This window comes from Pyricularia pennisetigena, chromosome 2, assembly GCF_004337985.1.
Source record: "Pyricularia pennisetigena strain Br36 chromosome 2, whole genome shotgun sequence".
Classification (NCBI taxonomy): Eukaryota; Fungi; Ascomycota; class Sordariomycetes; order Magnaporthales; family Pyriculariaceae; genus Pyricularia; species Pyricularia pennisetigena.
Genome location: NC_043741.1, coordinates 2,418,407 through 2,436,624, shown reverse-complemented (window position 1 = coordinate 2,436,624; position 18,218 = coordinate 2,418,407). Strand labels below are relative to the sequence as shown.

General features: G+C 47.4%; 1 protein-coding gene across 1 annotated transcript; it reads right to left on the bottom strand.

Moving 5' to 3' along the window:
- Positions 1 to 376: 376 nt before the first annotated feature.
- PpBr36_00662 (uncharacterized protein) lies at positions 377 to 733 on the bottom strand (the record flags this gene model as incomplete). The annotated part of the gene is made up of 2 exons (XM_029887853.1): positions 377 to 573; positions 646 to 733. 2 exons carry the CDS (start codon positions 731 to 733, stop codon positions 377 to 379), a joined length of 285 nt encoding a protein of 94 aa, XP_029752441.1.
- Between the last annotated feature and the right edge of the window lie 17,485 nt (positions 734 to 18,218).

The following is an 18,218-nucleotide window of genomic DNA, read 5'->3' as shown; positions in this document are numbered from 1 at the left end:
TCGCCCATGGCTGTTTCAAACATATTGCAACTTGAGGTCATGAAGAACCACTTGTGTGGAGTGTCAAACGGAAAAAAAAAAAAAAAAAGAGTGCTTATCACCCGTCACAACGGTAAGGATTCCTCGTCGAGATCTTTTTTGTATATTGTTTATTAATTCCCTTTTTCTGGCATTCCATTTGTGTCTCTTTGTCCATGACGTTCATTAGATCTTGCATATGCTACCTGTCGGCTCCACCTAGGATCTCATTTATTTTTTTAAAAGTACCGCATACAGTACAGTTGTATTCGTATTTCATTTGATTTTATTACACTTTTTTTTTACCCCTTGCCCCTATTTATCCAACCGTCAGATCAGCCCCCAAATGGGATAAAGTTTAACAAACTGCAAGCTCGAACCGTTGCAGCACCAGATTTTGACAACGAGTTATTCCCAACACGCATGTATTTACTCTAGACTTTGTGCGATGTAGTCGCAGCCGCGCCCATTTGTTTTCCCGCCCCTTGATTGGATTACTCAGAAAAGATGCAGTAGCCGAGATCAAAGGGAAACCCACCCCCTGTTCGAATGCTACAGTAGCACACACACAAGAGTGCAGCAGCGCGGCGATACATGCCGTCCGCGGCGGCCGCGCGCCGATACTACCTTTGCAGGAAACCCAGCTCACCGCCAAAGAAACAAAAAGAGACCGCGAAAAGATCTGAAACAGAGGCAAATGCATCCAACATGCCATGTGGCAAGACTAGACGGACCTTTTTGTCATTTTTTTACGGTACGATAAGGTCGATGACACATTGATAAGATTTCTGAATCTACGGGGAATGGTGCCTTTAATGACGCCTGACACGTTTCCTCGACCCTTGATGCTGACCTAGTACTTTGTACAGTAGTAGCTGCAATTGTCATGAGGAAGAACAAGAATTGCAAATATAATGGGGATTGGATTTGTCAGGCCGTAGCACCGCTTTGTTACTTATTGCGCGATCGACAGAACCACTCACTACCCAAGAGCTGTCATGCTTCAGCTTGATGGATCCCCACGACGAGGAACCACAAATCTGGTTGTTCTGGAATGTAATGCTCTCCATAGCAGTTCTGAGAAGTAAAAAAAGAAAGAAGAAAAAAATAGAAGAAGAAAAAATAAAAATAAACACAAACAAAAGGGGAAAGAGGAGAGAGAGTACTGCAATTTTGAGGCGGGGGCGCTTTTTTGTTCTTCCTCGACGTGTGGCTGCATGTAGGTAATGAAAGCGTGGGGGGAGAGGGAAGGACAAAAGAAACGGGAACAAAAGCAAAGTCCTCGGAGGAGGCTCTCCGATCGTGCATCGCGTGATTGGATGTGTTACGGTCGGGTCCTTGAAAAAGCAAATACCTGCAGGCAGGTTTCTGGATCGCCTCGTGACATGTTCCTTCAGCTTGTGATATTCTTGGCCTTTACCTCGATCGCACGATTTCTTTTGGATGGGAAGGTTGTGGAGAGCATGGATTGATTACTCGATTGCCAACTCTTGGTCGAATCCTCAACCGACGCGAGCCACGCAAGCTGTTGCTACTATGTTGATTGGAGGTTTATTATTACGATTATTATTGTTTCTTTCGTTCTTTTCCTTTCTCCCTTAATCCTGACCCTCTACCCATCTCAAACATCTCCACCTGCTGCTCCGAACCTGTTCGTCACAAATTTGCAGTATTTTCGTCAGAGCCCACATAAACATACGAAGAAAAAAAAAAAAAAAAAAAAAAAGGCCGGGATGCTGCCTTTCCACGATTTAAAAATCTGGGAAACCTCGGAACAAGTTTTTTTTCTTACTCTTACCAAGGACATTTTCTGCCATCTCTTTTACTCGCATTTGTAACGTCTTGGCATCAGATTGACCCCAGGGAATCCACCACAACATAGTCAATTGCTACTCTGTATGCTTGTAGCGTTGGATTGTCTTGGCAGGAGTGAAATGATTACTGTTGAGACTTGAGGCAGGTTTTCTTGGCAAAAGAGAACGAAAAAGAAGAGGAAAAAAAAAAAGCCTTACCTCCTCACGTGCACGTATCTCATACTGGGCATGTACTCGGTTGCAAATGCTCTCACTGCTAGGCCCCTCTTTGCTTCTCGGCAAGGCATCTTTACAGAGTGGAATGTTTGTTGTTTCCAATGCGGCCTTGTTGTTCGTCCACACTCGTGTGTAAAGAGTGGAGTCCACCCCCAAGGTTGAACGAACCTCCTCTTCTCGGGGGCGTTCAAAGCAGCCAGCGCGAAGGAACCAGCCAACGAGGCAACGAGATTAAGCGATTATACCGGTGCATAGCGGTGATAGTAAGTAAATAGTTATAGTAGAATTACAACTATAAAAAATTGACTAAAAAAAAGAAAAAGAAAATAAAGCTCGCGACAAAAAAGGGCGATCAGGCTCCGATTCCCAGATCTGTAACCTCGTTGCGCTAAAAATGCCCAAGGCCAAGGACACCCGGCCCGAGTGCCTGGTGGCACTGAAATGGGCAGATATCTCGGTAGCATGTACGTTAGAGGGGCTCTTAAGCAAGTTCTTCATCGTTCCCTCGGGTCCGGGAGTCTAGCCACCTATTGGCGAATCCGGGTTCTTTCGTCATTTTCTGTCGTCGCCAATGTAAAAGCCCACAAATGATGATGCTTTGTGCGATTGAAAACGTGCCTCAGGGGGTGTTCGCTTCTCAGACCCGAGTCTATACGAGGGGAAAGAACGAAACCAACAAGAGCCGACTTAACCTAGCCTGCCTAGTCTGCCTAGATGCCCAGCTGCGGCCGGATTGCGCGGACGGTGATAAGAGGGGGAAATGGAGCGAGAGAGAGGGGTGTTGGCCCTTCTTTCCGTTTCCTTTTGAGGGGGGAAAAACGTGGCAATTGCGGGGATCGCGTGTCGAGTTTCACGTGGGTGCGTAACACGTTTGTCCGAAGTGAGGCCATTTCACGGCCGGTGGGCTGTTGCGCAGTTAAGAGAGCTTCGCCGATTGTTGAACATGCGACGGCGAGGCTTTTCCGTGACGGTCTTTTCTCAAAATTTCGTTCAACGCAGGACTGCTTTATTTGATTGCCTACAGTTCACGCGCATCACATAGAATGAACACATCAATGAGTGGATTTTTAAAAGTAAAGTTCATAATCCAAGTAAAATTCTCATTTAAAACGTTTCCTCTTCTCTCAGCCCGGCTAAGCAGGAGTGTAGTAAAAGGGGGTATAATTTGGCAACTGTAATGTGCCCAAAGAAAAAAAACCAAAACTCTTTAAACGCCATCCGAGCCCTTCTGTCTTATCCTGTGTTCCCAAGACAAGCCCATGTAGTAAGAGTCGCCCCCCCAACGTAGAAAGCCATCCCGTTATCTATGTATTACAGTTATGTATGTTCGCAAGGAAAGTGTAAGTAATTGCGAAAAGAAAAGGAGCGAAGGTATTAAAAAGGAGAAGTCCCATAATAGTTTTTTGTACACGTAGTGTCCAATGCACTGCGATGGAGTGATATGCTGAAAAAAAAGTTGTCCGATCATGTCCGCCCGGGGTGGGTGGAATGGGACGGACTGCCTCAAAGCGCCCGACAAAAACCTGCCGGGGCTCCGAAGAGATGAGGGGTTTTTTTAGGGTTTTTTTTTTTTTTTTGCGAGCGTGGGTTCGTTGGCAAAATAAGTAGAAAACAAAAAAAAGATGGCGCGCATCTGCGTCCGCAAGTTTGAAAAAGGACGGTCGCAATGCTGCAGGTCGAAAAAGATGGCCGCTTCGCTGTCAAGCACCTAGAAGTACTGCTCATGATGGCCTTTGCACTGTGAGTGCGGAGAAACTCGCCGGGGTAAGTGGCCCTGGTGATATGTGACGGCGGACCAGGCCCCCCATTTTCTTGGTAGATTTCGTGCATGCGGTTGATTGCGTTGATTTTCTTGTTGCGGACGCGTTGTGCCGAAGGATGGGCGCCGATCCGGTTTATTGCTGCATGAGAATCAAGGCAGGTGGACGCGCACTTGGGTGTATTGTCCTTTGCCCGCGTCGGTATACCGTTAACCGAGTCGTCATATTGACATGTTTTATTGCTATCGAACATGCATGGCCCGCAGGCAGGCGAGAAGCGCAGGTACTTTGTCGATAGAAACAATTGCTTGTTGTTACTGGATGACAATGGTGAGGTTTGCTACAAGAGCGAGGTGCGACTGGCACACTTTTCTCGAGCTCCGAAAGCAATGGTTGCAGTAGATGATATGCTGTTTGTTGTCTCAAAGGCACTGCATCTCTTAACCCCGGGTAGGCAGAGCGGGCAGAGGCCTGTTCGGGGGCGGGCCGGGGCAGGGCGGCAGCTGCGAAGGTCGTTGAGCAGGCATGTTGACTGAGGGTGGGAAGTTCAACAAGTATAGTCGTCGGATCTCTTGAGTGAGCAAGAGGTTGATAGTTCTATGGTGGTTGGTCTGGTATAGTGGTCGATCGTCGTAGAAGATTGATTGGGTGCAGAGATCTCGACTGTTGAAGAGGGCAGGCAGCTATGAAGCAGATATATAAGCACGGAGAGACTTGAGGATGTGAGTCTTTTAGAGTTGGATTTGTATAAGTGTTTGCCGAGAAGTTATCTGATGATGATGGGTCGACCGAACTGGGAGAAGATGCATGGGGAGAGGAAAGGGCGAAGCTGGTCTTTTATCAACACGGCAGTCGTAGATCGCATCATAATGGGGGAAATTTTGGCTTCTGGGTACCTTTTTTTTGCTGAGAAAAGCAACACGCCTTGAGAGGCCCACCCCCCTGTCCCCCTGGCGAGCATTATGGGCGTATAAACGACGCAATGATGAGCGGTGGTGCGCAGGAGGCGTGTGCGTTTTTTTGGTTTTTGGGGGGTGTTGCGAGAGCGGGTGCCTGGGAAAAGCAAAAGGGGAAATGGGGAGGGGTGCGCGTTGCTGTGATGAGCATGGATGACAGCCCGGGTTAACTTGGCAAGGTTGGAGCCTGTCAGCCTTTTTTTTCCCCTTGGTAGTTTTCTCCCCACTACACACCGCATCTATGACTCCTTAGTCCTGCTCGGGCAGAAATAAATGAGGAAAAAAAATCTTTTCAAGGTAGAATGGGGTGGAAAAGAGGGGTGTGGATAGTCCGGGTAGTGCCTGTTGCTTGGTGGCATCTCGTTTTCAGGTGATTCCCAATCCCCCAACCTTTTTTAATTTTCTCTGCTACGGTGTAATTTCTGTGCGCACGCCTCTGTCCTACTGTCTGTCCCTACTGTACCTAACCTTCACCGCACCGCACCGCCCGCGGACCCGTATTTTCCAAGGCCCACACCCTGTGCTCGCACCCAGCTGGCTTTTCCCCCTCACAAGTACAAGCTGCGGTTGTACCTGTACGCTGACGCAGCCCCTGTCTTTACCCTTCGTTGCCCACCTCCCTCGTTCGCAATCAGGAGAAAATGAAACAAGACCTTACAAGGGGGACCACCCCTGTGTCGTGATCACCAGGAACCCAGCTGTAGCGCTCGTTTTGCTCGGAAGGGGAACACAAGGCGCACAGGAGTTTGGTCTCATGAAATATTCCCACCGCGGAACTGTGCCACGTAGGTTGGGAATAGGTGATTAATTAGTAGGTATGCACTGTAATTAATTACTGTAGCTTGTGTAGGTATGGGTGTTATTTCGAAAAGTCATTTGCTTGGTTGGTTTGTTCATTTGCCTTTTTTTTTTTTTTGGTGTAGCTGAGAATGCATCAGCCAACACGATGATTGTATGTGCACTAATGCCTCTTTTTCCCATATTGCCGCAATTAAACACGGCTGCCCACTGCCCATGGTGACAATAAAGAGCAAGATTGTCGCAAGATTGCTAATGCGCATTCGAAACACCGAAGGCAAATGCTTCTAGCGGTCTTCTAGTTTGTACCATCACCTGGTCTATGCGCTTTCCTGCTTGCTTCATTTACCTACACCGTAACAATTTGCTTGTGCGCATGTGTGCGTGCATATGAGCTACCATCACCTACAGAACCGTCATTTACCCCGTAAAGAGCGGTCTCGTGGCATTCTGCGACAGCGCCTGACATGATCCAAGAAACGGCACTTGCATGCTGCCTGGGTGCACCAGATGCGGCATACTGCAATTACGAAGTACAGTAGCTAACAAACGGCATGGGTCGGACAATCAATCCTACGATTGGCAGCATGGTACTATACCCTTGCCTGTATCGATGGTACAGGAAAGAGGTACTACAACATGGTACTTTCATACATTGCCGTATTTCGTATCGTACCCTCATTACCGGGTATGGATAGACCGTTCTGATCGCGATCCAAGTGCTCAAAATACACCTTGTGCCTTCCCTGTCGGGATGAATCTGCTGCGAACTCTCTGCAGCTCAGCCTGCCTATGTTACTTGGGGGGAATATGTGTCCACGGCGCGACGGCGTCGTTTCCCCGAAACAACTTCCCCCCCTTTTCTTGAACTCTACACGGCAATAAGTTACATTTTTATCAGACCAAAAAAAGCGAGACTTTCCTTTCTTATCTCCGGCTAAAGGCTAACCCTCGCCCGAGCCTCATCCCTCTAATGACATACGGCCCTGACTGGCGCGAACCAACAGTGAGAGAGGCGAGTTGGTCCGAACACCCTCCTGCTATTAATGACTTGGAGGACGATACGACTCGAGAAGCTTTATTCCAGTGTGTCTGGCTTGAGTCCGTGTCGTCTCGAATTGGTATTGGAAATTTTTTGTTTTAAAAAAAAAGTTTTGTTTATTTTTGTACGCCGTTATGAGAAAACATCCAACATGCTGCAGTTGGCTTCTTTCCTCGCAAGGCTGACAGCAATATAAAACAAAGGGGGCAACAAGAGCTAAACTCAATTGGAAGGAAGAAAAAAAAAAGTATGTATACGTCGTCTATGCCCGTCGGCATCCGCTCCAACTGTACTGTATTTCTCTGACGCATGCGGCTAATTCTCCAATATCGGTGTAATGTATGTATGTGTACGCTACCTTGATCAACGGTTGGTGCAATTGCACTTTGCTATGCACATCACAGCACACCGCACATCTCACGGGCCACCTTTCATTACTGTACTGTACACCAGATTTTCTCGCACACTCGATCAATATCCACAAGGGTCTCTGCTTCCAGTCCGTTCCCGATATGTCAAATCATCAAATTTCCCAGGCCTGGCCAGGGGGGGCTCGTGCTGGGTAATATGGAAAATGGATAAGAAAGGAGAGGAAATCCACAATGCCCATTTCCTTGGAACAGCGCTAGAAGCCTCTCCACAGTCGTATGGAAGCCTCATGGAAGGTTGTACCATCGGAATGATGATCCATCGTGCGGCTCCACCAAGATGAAAAGTTGTTTGGAGCCCTTGGTATTTTTTCTTTTTGCTGCTTGAATTTATCATTGTCTCATGAGCCTCACCGCCAACCGACAAAAGAACCCCCCCTTGGGAAGTTTGATGACATCAAGCGAGGGTCACACGTCCCACGTTTAATTTCACCATTTTTTCTGTTGCTCATTGCTTCTTTTTCTATGTTCTAGAAGACCCGCTCTGTGATTCCATGCTAAGAAAGTGGAGACCAGGAACGGAAATACCGCGCGTCAACTTCAAGTTTTCGCCTTGCCAACGATGGATTCACCTTTTCGTCCAAGGCAATGTCTGGGTCACTAGTGAACTCATTGCTTTTGCATTGCCTTTTTTTTTTTTTTTTTCTTGTCACTTGTCTCTTGCTGTAACGTCGGACAAATCGTGATTGGTGTTTAACTTTCGCAAGTCAAACGATTAGCGATTGGTTGTTGCGTAACGTGGGTGATGATTGTCAGGGGCTTTTTGGAGATCTTTTTGCCTCTCGCTCGCTTATTACCAAGCCTATGTAGGGTACATCGCGAGGAGAAAGAATAAAAAAAGTTGTGTGTGCACAGACGCGGGAAACGTTTCTCGACGTGGTTTGCTTGTCATTGACACAAAGAACAAAAGAATCCCTGCAAGCAAAATATGTTTCTGTTCCTATTCTTTCTTAATTTCCAAACGCTCGAGCGCAGAGCAGCGCTAGAATTCTGCTAGAATCCACGGCGTCTCCGTATTTGATGCGACAGAATACAAACGCCGGCGATGCCACAAAAGTCCAATGCAGTGGGATGAGCATTTTTTTTGCTTTCTTGTTACAGCAAAGGGGAGCAAACCCACCCGTCTGAGCCTTTTGACTTCTTTGTTGAGGTTTGTGCGCGACTTGTCAGAATGGCAGGCCTACTGCGTGCGTGCATTGTTTACGTGTACCTTGGAAGACTTGAGCAAAGCGCTTCAATGTCATCTGGAAGAGCTGCAAAAAAAATTGAGATATTCCGAAGCTAAGGTTCGAGAGTTGCTTCAGTAACCTGCACCCCCCCGATACTCAAGCCTGAACTGCAGGACTGGTACGGCCTCTCTGGAGCTATCTGCTGCACTGGACTCGTCTCGAATAAACCAGATGAACATTGCATCCGATGCCCACGTTGTTCGACGCCTTTAGAAATGGAGTAATGGGATCAGGCACAGAGGTCCAAAATTCTCGTTACTTTTCTTGCGTCATCCGACTTGTGGGCTAAAATGGAGACGTAATTTACGTTTGATTCAGGGTCCATTTTCTCTACATTTCCCTTGTACGGGATAGTTGAAAATCAATGGCTAAGAAAAACAAACGAGCGAGGCAAATTAAATGAGAAAAACGAAATCGGCCGGTCGAGACCGGACTGGACCTAAGCATCAAGCAGTAAACACCGTCGCTAACTTGTCTCGACCTCTCTTTTTTTTTTTTTCTTTGTCTTGCTTTATTTTTGAACTTTTAAAACAGTCCGTCGGAAAATTCGTCCACAATTTTGTAGGCCTGGCTTGGTTGTCTGGCGAGCCTAGCCGTCTCAGCCTCGCAACTACAGCCAAGCCAAGCCGACAAGGGGAACTGGTTGGCTCCAATTACGAGCAATGAAAAAAAAAAAAAGTTCGAGTCTTTCGCCTAAGTGTTAATTAACCACGGGCGGGTGGTCAGACGTGCACCGGCAGGGTCGGACGTCTTACGAAGGATGACCGGGCAACTGTTGGGCGTCCTTGTCAAAATGGAATGATGCATGCGAAGAGAACAAAGACGTAAGCTAACAAGGCAACAGAACTTCTAACGGGCCCCTAACTTGCTCGCCCAGCTGCTATCTCTCAAAATGGGAGACCCGCGCCTGTGGGAAATTCCCGACGAAAGCAATGCCATTTCCATTTTCAGAGCATTCTTAGCGGGAAGGCTGAGGGGGGAGACCAAAAGAACCAACAGCCTTTTCCTAAACACCCTTGACCACGACAAATTCCAACCGACGTTGTTGTGGCTGTGAGAGTTGCATCTCCCAGCGCCCGCTACTGGGTTCGAGACCGCGCAAGGGTTGGGGATGAAAAAGGAAGTAAAGCAGCACCTGAAAATTTTTTAAGTATCGACGAACCTTCAGCTCCTCAATCACGCCAGCCTAATCCAACTCAATCGCACACAGAACACACAGCACACACGCACAAAATCTTTGGTGTCGTGGTCCGGAAGCCCGCCACCCCGTCCATAGTCTTTGTCAGCTGATCAACCCAGCGCGGCCACTTACTTACTATGTAGACTCTCCCCTGGCGAAATAGAGTTTACTTGATGGAGGGCCAGCGCATTCAGTACGGAAGCATAAAAGGGTGTGGCAACGATTTGGCGTCAACCTTGTCGTCCCTCCCTGTAATGGGACCTGCCGTAGTGATGCCCAAGTAGGCAAAGCTCCTCTGGTCCCTTGCTCAGCAATCGAACTCTATTTTGATTAACAGAGCCTGGTGAGATACAGCCCTGACAGGGTCTGGCAACCTTATTACCTGTCCTTGAGTTACCTAGATTTTAGAATCGCGTCGAAGTAGGATCGGGAGTGAGAAACGAAAAAAGGTTTGTGCCTCATCGGAAACTACAACGCAAACGTTATTTTTTTTTTTTTTTCTCTCTCTTTCTTAGGCATCGGCCAATAAAACAAGGCCGTCCATCGGTCAAACGATCGGGACACCAACGGACCGGACGAGATACAAACGGGTTCCGTGGTGCTCCTCAGCCACCGTCCAAAGTACCTCCGCTTGGTCTGCGTTGAATGGGGGCCGAGCATAACCCTGAGGTTCGTGTCGTTGGTGGTTTCATCAACAGGAAGCTTCTTTCTTTGCCCGACGGCTGCGACGGTGATGGTTGAAGGCGCCTGAGCTTGTTTCTTTTCATGCACTTTATCCTGCATCCAGAAGCGCGTGAACCACAAGAGATTGAGGTTTGGATGGGTTTGTTGATGCGCTGCACCAACGATTATCGTGTATAGTATAAACAACAAACATCAAAGGTTACTTTGCAGCTGTTGTTGGTACCCATCGAAACATACCACAGTAATACTGACGTCGTAAACAAACTGCCGACATGCCATCGGGGCCCATCACATCGGTGGAGCACCTCTGCGGTGGGAGCAAAAAATCATCACGCCCCCCCCGCAGTTCCACTAACCAACCAACGTCCTCCACCAGACGTGCTATTATCCACATATGGGAACCCGATGAATTTCCTTGATCCTGCAGCTTCCCGCCTGCTGCTGGTCCCATTATGCAAGATAGCCGTCTGGACGCCAACAATTTCTATTTTCTTTTTTATACTGGGTAACCGGGCCGCAGTACTTCTTGCGTACATGACGACGACGTGATGCTGCCCGACCTTTCCCCGCAAAGAAGGCAGCGGTGAAAGTTTAAAAGTGGACAAGCAAGGGGGAAAAGGTTAAGCCATATGTTTAGAGTAATTTGGCCTTGGGAGCCTCCACTTTACAACACCTGACTGCCTCTGGGGGAATTCGATTCGGGTAATTTGTTGTGCTTATTTTGCTTTGTTTTTAATTTCTAATCCTGACCGACAGAATGACTCACGACTAGATTTGTTTGTTTGGTGTGCTGGCCGTCATGGTTACATCGTGACCTGCGGGTCCCCTATTTTTTTTTTTTTTTTTTTTTTTTTTTTTTTTTTTTTTTTTTTTTTTTTTTTTCCTCTCCTGTGCGTCAGTCCAATGTGTGAGCCCCCGCCGTTTTGGCCGCGCCCGGCCGCCGGCGCGGATATAGTTTGGTGAACTCCGAGCCGTTCATGCCGGCGTATACAGGACTGTAAACTTTTGTTTGTTTACATCTTTTATTTCCTTTACAAACCTTGAACACAATGGCCACGTAAACCTTGGAATTTAACTCTACACGCCCCTGAGCCCCTTGCCTAACTCGTAACATGTACTTTGCAAAGCTTTATCCGATGAAATTATATTCTTATCTCTTCACCGATATCTTCTGGGAACAAGGAGATGCCAAGATACTAATCGAGATCTGCAAATGATAATCTATCCGTAGTGGTTCTAGTTCCTAGCAGCTTATAGTAGATTCCGTCTAAACACCGACCCAACTTCGATTATTTTTCAGCTAATATTCATACATGTATGAACCTCGGTATATAACCAGTGGAGAGATCACGATGAGGATGGATATAGGGAAAACCAAAAAAAAAAAAAAAAAAGTTAAGACCAGTCAGACTCAGCGTCAGCATTGTGAGATTTGGCGCAGGCGTCAGAGCACATGCTACATGAAAATAGACTCTAATACACTTCACAATTTTTCATAACTCTATGGCAATGCACAGCCTAGACAGCAATATGAAGCATGATCCGTGGTGCGAGAAATTACATTCCAAATATAGAGACACAATCCCTGAAGTGTCTCCACATCACACCCTGAAGCGAAAGGGCTGAAGGAGCCCATGCGAATTATACGCAATAGAGGCAGAGTACAGTGACGAGAGCAAACTTTCACGGTGGGTTTGCTGGGATCATCCAGTACCATACAGTTGGGTAGCGTATATTTTTCACCTGGAATCCAGCAAACCTCGGCATGAACCCAACTCTTGGTAATTTGGCTAAAGTAAATGAACAGACAAATGATATGGACTACTACCAAATAACCTTAATATCCAAGACAACAAAAAGTAAACGAGAAAAAAACAAAAGAAAAAAAAACTTGTTCACGTGGTGAGGGATTTTGTATAGTTGTTTTTGCTCTTACCGAACCTCGCATCTCTTTTGGACCCTGATTGGAATCGGAAGAGGCAAACTGAGTGGTCCAAGTCACGGCAACAATGGTCCCTGATCGACGAAGGGATCTTCACCGCCGACTTGGGGGTCTGTCTCAAAGCGGACGGGAAGGGAGTGTGTCTCCCAAGTACCCTCCATGTCCTGCCTCATAGCAATGCGCAAAGCACATAGGGCGTAAATGTCGGGTTCGGTTACATTGCGCTTGACACCTCTCCTCTTTCTGTCCTGGGGAGCTTTACTACGTAGACATGACCGCCAGCCTTGGAACATTGGTGACGAGACCCAGTTGAACGCTTCCGTGGATCTTTTCTCTTACACCGTGGATCACAAGGAGCCTTCTTTGCTATGACTGACCTTGATTTTTTTCTTCTTTTGTCGTGTATTGTTTGTCTCCGATCCATCACTCCGGTCCTGTTTATTTTTGCATTTTGTCACGTCACGAGTTCCGAAACCGTACCGTAGTTTAAGTGGAAGCGAGATGTAACCCCAGGCTTCACCTGTCATCTGATCGATAAATGGTCCCCCTCGGCGTAGCATTTACCAAGAAGCAAATCCCAGTTTTAACCCCTGCAGCGACTTTTAGTTCCCTGGAATGCAAAACTGGTGATTTGCTGCCCTTTAATCTTAATGGTTTTGCATCGTTTTTGCTTCTTATTTCTCGTCATGTTTTAATTCTCCTGCTTGGAAATGCAGAAACCCACTCGCTTTTCCAAACAAATCCCGTCCTAGGGAAAGCAAAGGAGCTCGTACGTTATCCTTTCATCTCTGTCTACTAACGCCACTGGGCCACGACAGCGAACGATGAATCTCAATTTTCAACTAAGCCCCCCCCCCCCCCCCCCCCCCCCCCCNAGCTCAACTACCATTATGGGGTGGGCAAAAACGAAATAATAATAATAAAATTTCCTCATACCCTGTCCTTATCTCGGAGGGCAAGGTGAAGCAAGGCTCCGAGTTCTCCTCTTCTTATTTCCACGCCCCAGTGCTGCATCTGTCGGATTGGAGTGGGTGAACATCTTTCTTTGTCTTGGCCGCGTCATCGACACTCGGCTTACAACAAGAACACTTTCGGCACAGAGGACCCTTGGGAAATGTGGGTTAAAAGCAAGATGGGGATGGGAAAATCAAGACCACAAATACATGTTCAACCCCAGTGAAAGTGCGTGCAGTTTAATATAAGCGGTGAAGAGCTAACCCAGGCAGGCCGTCCATGGAGCCTTTCACGGTGGGGACCAGGGCTTTTCACGGCAATATTAAAGAAAGATTTGCGAGCCGTGTCCAACAGGTAAATTGTCTCGGTGGATATTGAGCCCTCGCTTCCAACCCATCAGTCAGAAAAGACTCGGTTGGTTGTGGTGTTTGCGCAGCCCGCAGTAATAAAAAAAAGAAAAAAAAAAAAAAAAAAGGGTCAAGCCTGCAGCCGCTTCTGCAATCCTGGCGGGCTGCAAGTTGCTGAGAATGCAGGGCAAACAACGGCAAAACATCTTGTTATCGTTTTATCTATCTAACAAGTGCCTCATCGTCCTAAAAAGCCGACTGGTCAACGAGCCGTGCAGATTGTTTTCCCAGCTGACGGTCGCCTCGCTTGTGCATGAATTCCATGGGCAGCCACAAGGCAAGCTTTTTACGCGACGCGTGTCCCCTCCTACTGGTGGTAATCGGGCGTGCCATGTGCCGTAACTCTCGTTTCCCATTCCCTTTTTTTTTTCTCCCGCTCTTCCGGGCGGCGGCACAGTCAAACGTGGTTGCACACCCTACCCCCCATGTCGGTTTGGGGACGGTACTTGGGACAGACGTACCTCGATTTCACTTGAGGCATGAGAGATTTGGCTAGTCTGATTGGTTAGTTGGGGAGAGCAATATCGAGCATGTTACTCCGGTATGCGGCTGGCACTTTTTTTTTTTTTTAATCGCTAGCGGCTGAGACTTAACAAGACACTGGTATTGATGAGCTGAGAGGGAAAGGACAAAAAAGATAAGAAGAAAAGTAGACATTCGCAAGGAGCTGGATTAGGTATTGAACGCGAAAAGTCCAGCCATTTCTTCCATGGGAAACATATTTGGCCGACGCTTCAAATCTGGAGCTGCCTCTTATCCCAGCATTTTTTTCGGCTTTTTAATCCAAGCCCATTGACAACAGAACTGTCAAAACTGTCACATAAGCTAGGTGAGTGACATCGGCAAAGTGAGAAAAAAAAAAAAAAAAAGAATACAATCAGATGGCGCCACATCCGGGGCAGTAACAAACCGTTCGCTCGATTGATTTCTTGTCACTTTTTTGTTCCCCAAGTCCGGGCGGCTCCGATGGAGCGATCCTGGGAACGGCGACCACCGCAGTGGGAAAAGAAGCAATTGAAACACAGATATGCATAGTATATTTGCTTTTTTGCATTGACAGATAAACAAGCCAGACACAAACAGCAGCAGGTGACATGATCTCACGTTAATCGAGAACAAATCAAAACATGCAAGACATAAGCCATACGTACCGTTCCTCGCTTCCGTCTCTCTGCCACAGTAGCTGATAAGCGCTAATCCCGGATATTGTCAGGTACTCTTTTTTTTTTTTTCCCTTTCTTTATTTCCCACGTGGGAAGACCAGGGGTGGTGTTTGTGGTGTGGTCGGTTGCGCACAAGTTCAGGGGTGCGAGGCTGCCTTTCTCCTAGGAAGCATGTATGTAAGCAATTGTGCCTTGGGCGACGGGCTCCGCCTTCGCTCGCACAGCCAACTTTTCCAACCTAACGCACCCCCTGATTTCCCGTATCAACCTCGTGCTGTAAGCTCCTCCCCTGATGGCACGCCAAATCAGGCTGACGAACGGTGCTTTGAAATCACAAACCCCAGTCGTGTCTTTTGGTCGTCCGACTTGGTTTTGGGCTTATATGGATGGGTATATCACTACCGTAGTAGACGACTATTAGTATGGAGTTCCTAGGACCAGGGGGCCATCGATGCCTTGAGGGTTTGCGTCCAGTCCTCTGGTAAGAGCACCGTCATCTGATGTCAGCTTCTGCCCACCCTTTCTTCACAGGCAGGCTATTCTCAGAACTCGGGGATAAAAAAGAATAACAAGTGGGGACCTGAAGCCGTTCTTAATCAGGACTGCACATTGAGTTGAGTTGACACAACTTTTTAAGTAGCGAATGCAATCTAGACTAGCATGCAGGTTGAGCAATCGACTAAGTTAGTCATGTAATTAATTGGACGGGGCAGTCAGACTCGCGATAGCGAGCTTTCGTCTTTCTCCCGACGGCATCTACTTTGCTTTGCTTCACCCGTAGCGCCGGGGATAACGTTTGTTGCCTCTAATCCCTGAACTGAACCACCAAGGCACAAATTTTGGACGCATGTGCAAGCAGGCACATCAAACCTCACTCACCGCTGTGCCCGTGGGCACTTGCAAACCTGCCAGAAAGAAGAAAGAAAAAAAAAATATATACTGGCTGCACACCTTGATTTGACACCAAAAAAAGAAGCTGCTCTCAAAAGGCGGACCATAAACACCCGTCTCACCTCAGCCCACTTCTCATTCTCATTCCCAAACATTGGGAACAGGGTAGCAGTGCTCGTATTATTACGATACACCTAAACCGACCCATCGGGTTCCGGGAGTTTTGGCAAACGCCGAGTCTCTTAAGATCATGGGGGAAAACAGGTTTTTGCTTTGCTGCTCCTCCCCCTTGTCGGTATCTTGGGGATATTCTTTGTCAGATTTTCGGTGCCGTACAGGATAGGATGCCTACGGTAAACAAGCAACAACAGCAAAACCTAGAACGCCTTGTAGCCTAGTGCATCCTACTGACTTTTGCTCCGCCCCGCGGGGAATTGATGACGTGGATTGACTTTTGACATATGAAATGACCGAACAAAAAAGAAAAAAGAAAAAAAAAAGGCTGACATATGATAAAACAAGAGTACGACGCGCGCTTGTGAACGTGCGCTGTGAGCGGGGGAATCGGCGATAAAGGAATGAACGTACGGCCGAGCGTCCGCGGGCATTGGCATGTCGCGGAACTTGCACGGCGTGGCTTGGGGGGGTTTTTGTTCTCGGCAACCTCGGAAGGGGGTGAGATGAGCAATTGGGATGGAGGGGGGGCGCGCGCACGCCTATTTCGAAAGAGCGAAGCAAAAATGAAGCCATTACTATCAACCTAACTAGGTATGTCCTGTATGCTATACGGAAATGTTTCAGGAAACTCTGTAGCTCTCTGCCCGGACACCACGTACACACACCGTCATTCCCGTAAGGTTGGTCAGCATCATCGTGAATCAGCAGCTTGTTGACTTTGCTGTTTACCTGCATCACCCTTACTGTTTCATCCATAATACGAAAGGGCACAAGTGAAAAAAAAAAAAAAAAAAAAAAAAAGAGGCCCAAAAAGCTTAACCCAAGGTAGACAAATCCCCTCCGACCAATAACCAAACAAGAAAACCCCGCTACTTCCGCCCAAAAGCCGCCCACATATCCGTCCGTAATTTGTTTGTTTTTCTCGGCCTTCAGCGGCATAGTCCGAGTCGTGGTAAACCCTCCCTTCCCTCCTCCCCCGCGCTCATGCCGCATATTAAACGTCTAACACGGGGAAAGCCTCTTGGCGCGAGCGCTTGACTTGGCAAAGCTTGGGATGGCATCATAGTACCAAACCAGCTTACGTTGTGACCTACCCAGCAGGGCTGCCTATACCAGTAGTGGAGCTACCTAAGCGGAAAGCCCTCAGAGGTATTTGAGACAAACAAAGGCTTTTTTTTTTTTTTTTTTTGTTTCTCGGGGGGAGTGAAGATAGACCGGATCAGGAGAGTCAGTCCTTTTGCTCAACACTGGTAGATCATGATCGTCGGTTTGTTGTTTTGCGCAAAAAACAAATGCCATCTCGGCCGAGATTAATGGGTGCCTGTTACAAAGCCTCATTGTCACACGGGTTGTAGCTCTTTTTCTTTTTATGATTACTATGCTACCTCTCCTACGAGTTTTAAAGAAAAGGATTGCTCTTGATAAGCTTACACGAGGCGCTGCGCCAAGCAGTTTTTGACTGTGATAGTCGATGCAGTCAACATAATTAACCATACACCTCCGGACTAGGATCATCTGTACTATAAACACGGACAAGGCAGGGAGATATCGAAAAGAACAAGCACGCCCCATGGGACTTTTGTTGCAACGAATAGCCTGTAAAGGATGTGCAAAGACGCCCAAGATACGGGCCAAGTGTGGGATTTTTTTCGTTTTTTTTTTCATATTATCTCAGCACCAAGCTTGCCTGCTTTCGGCAGACAAGGCCGATGATCTCTCATCCCTACGGTAAGCCACCTTGTCATGACGCCTCGATTTTGCTCTCTTGCTGCTTAGCCTCTGCACTAGAAAAAAACAAGGCAGACAAGCGCTGCCTTTGGGCACTGCTTCCTGTTGGTCAAACCTTTGGGGTTGGACAAAAATAGAGAAGGGGGAAAAAAAAAGCACGAAACATGCCAATATAGTGCCCTGCCCTACGAATGAAGGTTTACTATTGGATAGTAAAAACAGAGATGTACGGATAGTCATAGCATCCTTGAAATCCCATTGCCGAATGTGAATGCCGCGCCCTGCCGGCGTCTTACTCAAAGATCTACCACTGGTAGGTGTTTACACTGTAAGCCCTACGGCGTCTTGAACGGGCGTTTAGAAAAAAGAGAAAAAAAAAGATAAACGAAATGACTGAATTGATCTCCATTCGTTTCCCCCACGGATCAGCGACTCCGAGAGACAGTGAGATAAAACAAAAAAGACACCCATCAGGGGGCTTGATAGTTCACGCCAATGTTCGAAGTATATGTATCTACGCATAGGACAAGTGTCTGAACAACGAATATGCCAGTGGGAAATGATGACCAACATGGTTTAGATTTTACAAACGAAATGTATGTGAGCCCTGGCGCCGCCAATGGCTTGGCTTTGACATGCTTACAGGCACATGTGCAAACAGACCAGGCTTGACGCCAACGAGGCAGATAGAGTGTAGGGGCGTGCTGAGCCCTGTCATGAATAGTAGAAAAAGAGAGGGGAAAAAAAAAAAGAAGAGAATGACACGGCCAACCCCCACGAACGCAATCGAAATCTCGATTGCAGAGTGAGGGGGAAATTGAGGTGGAAAAA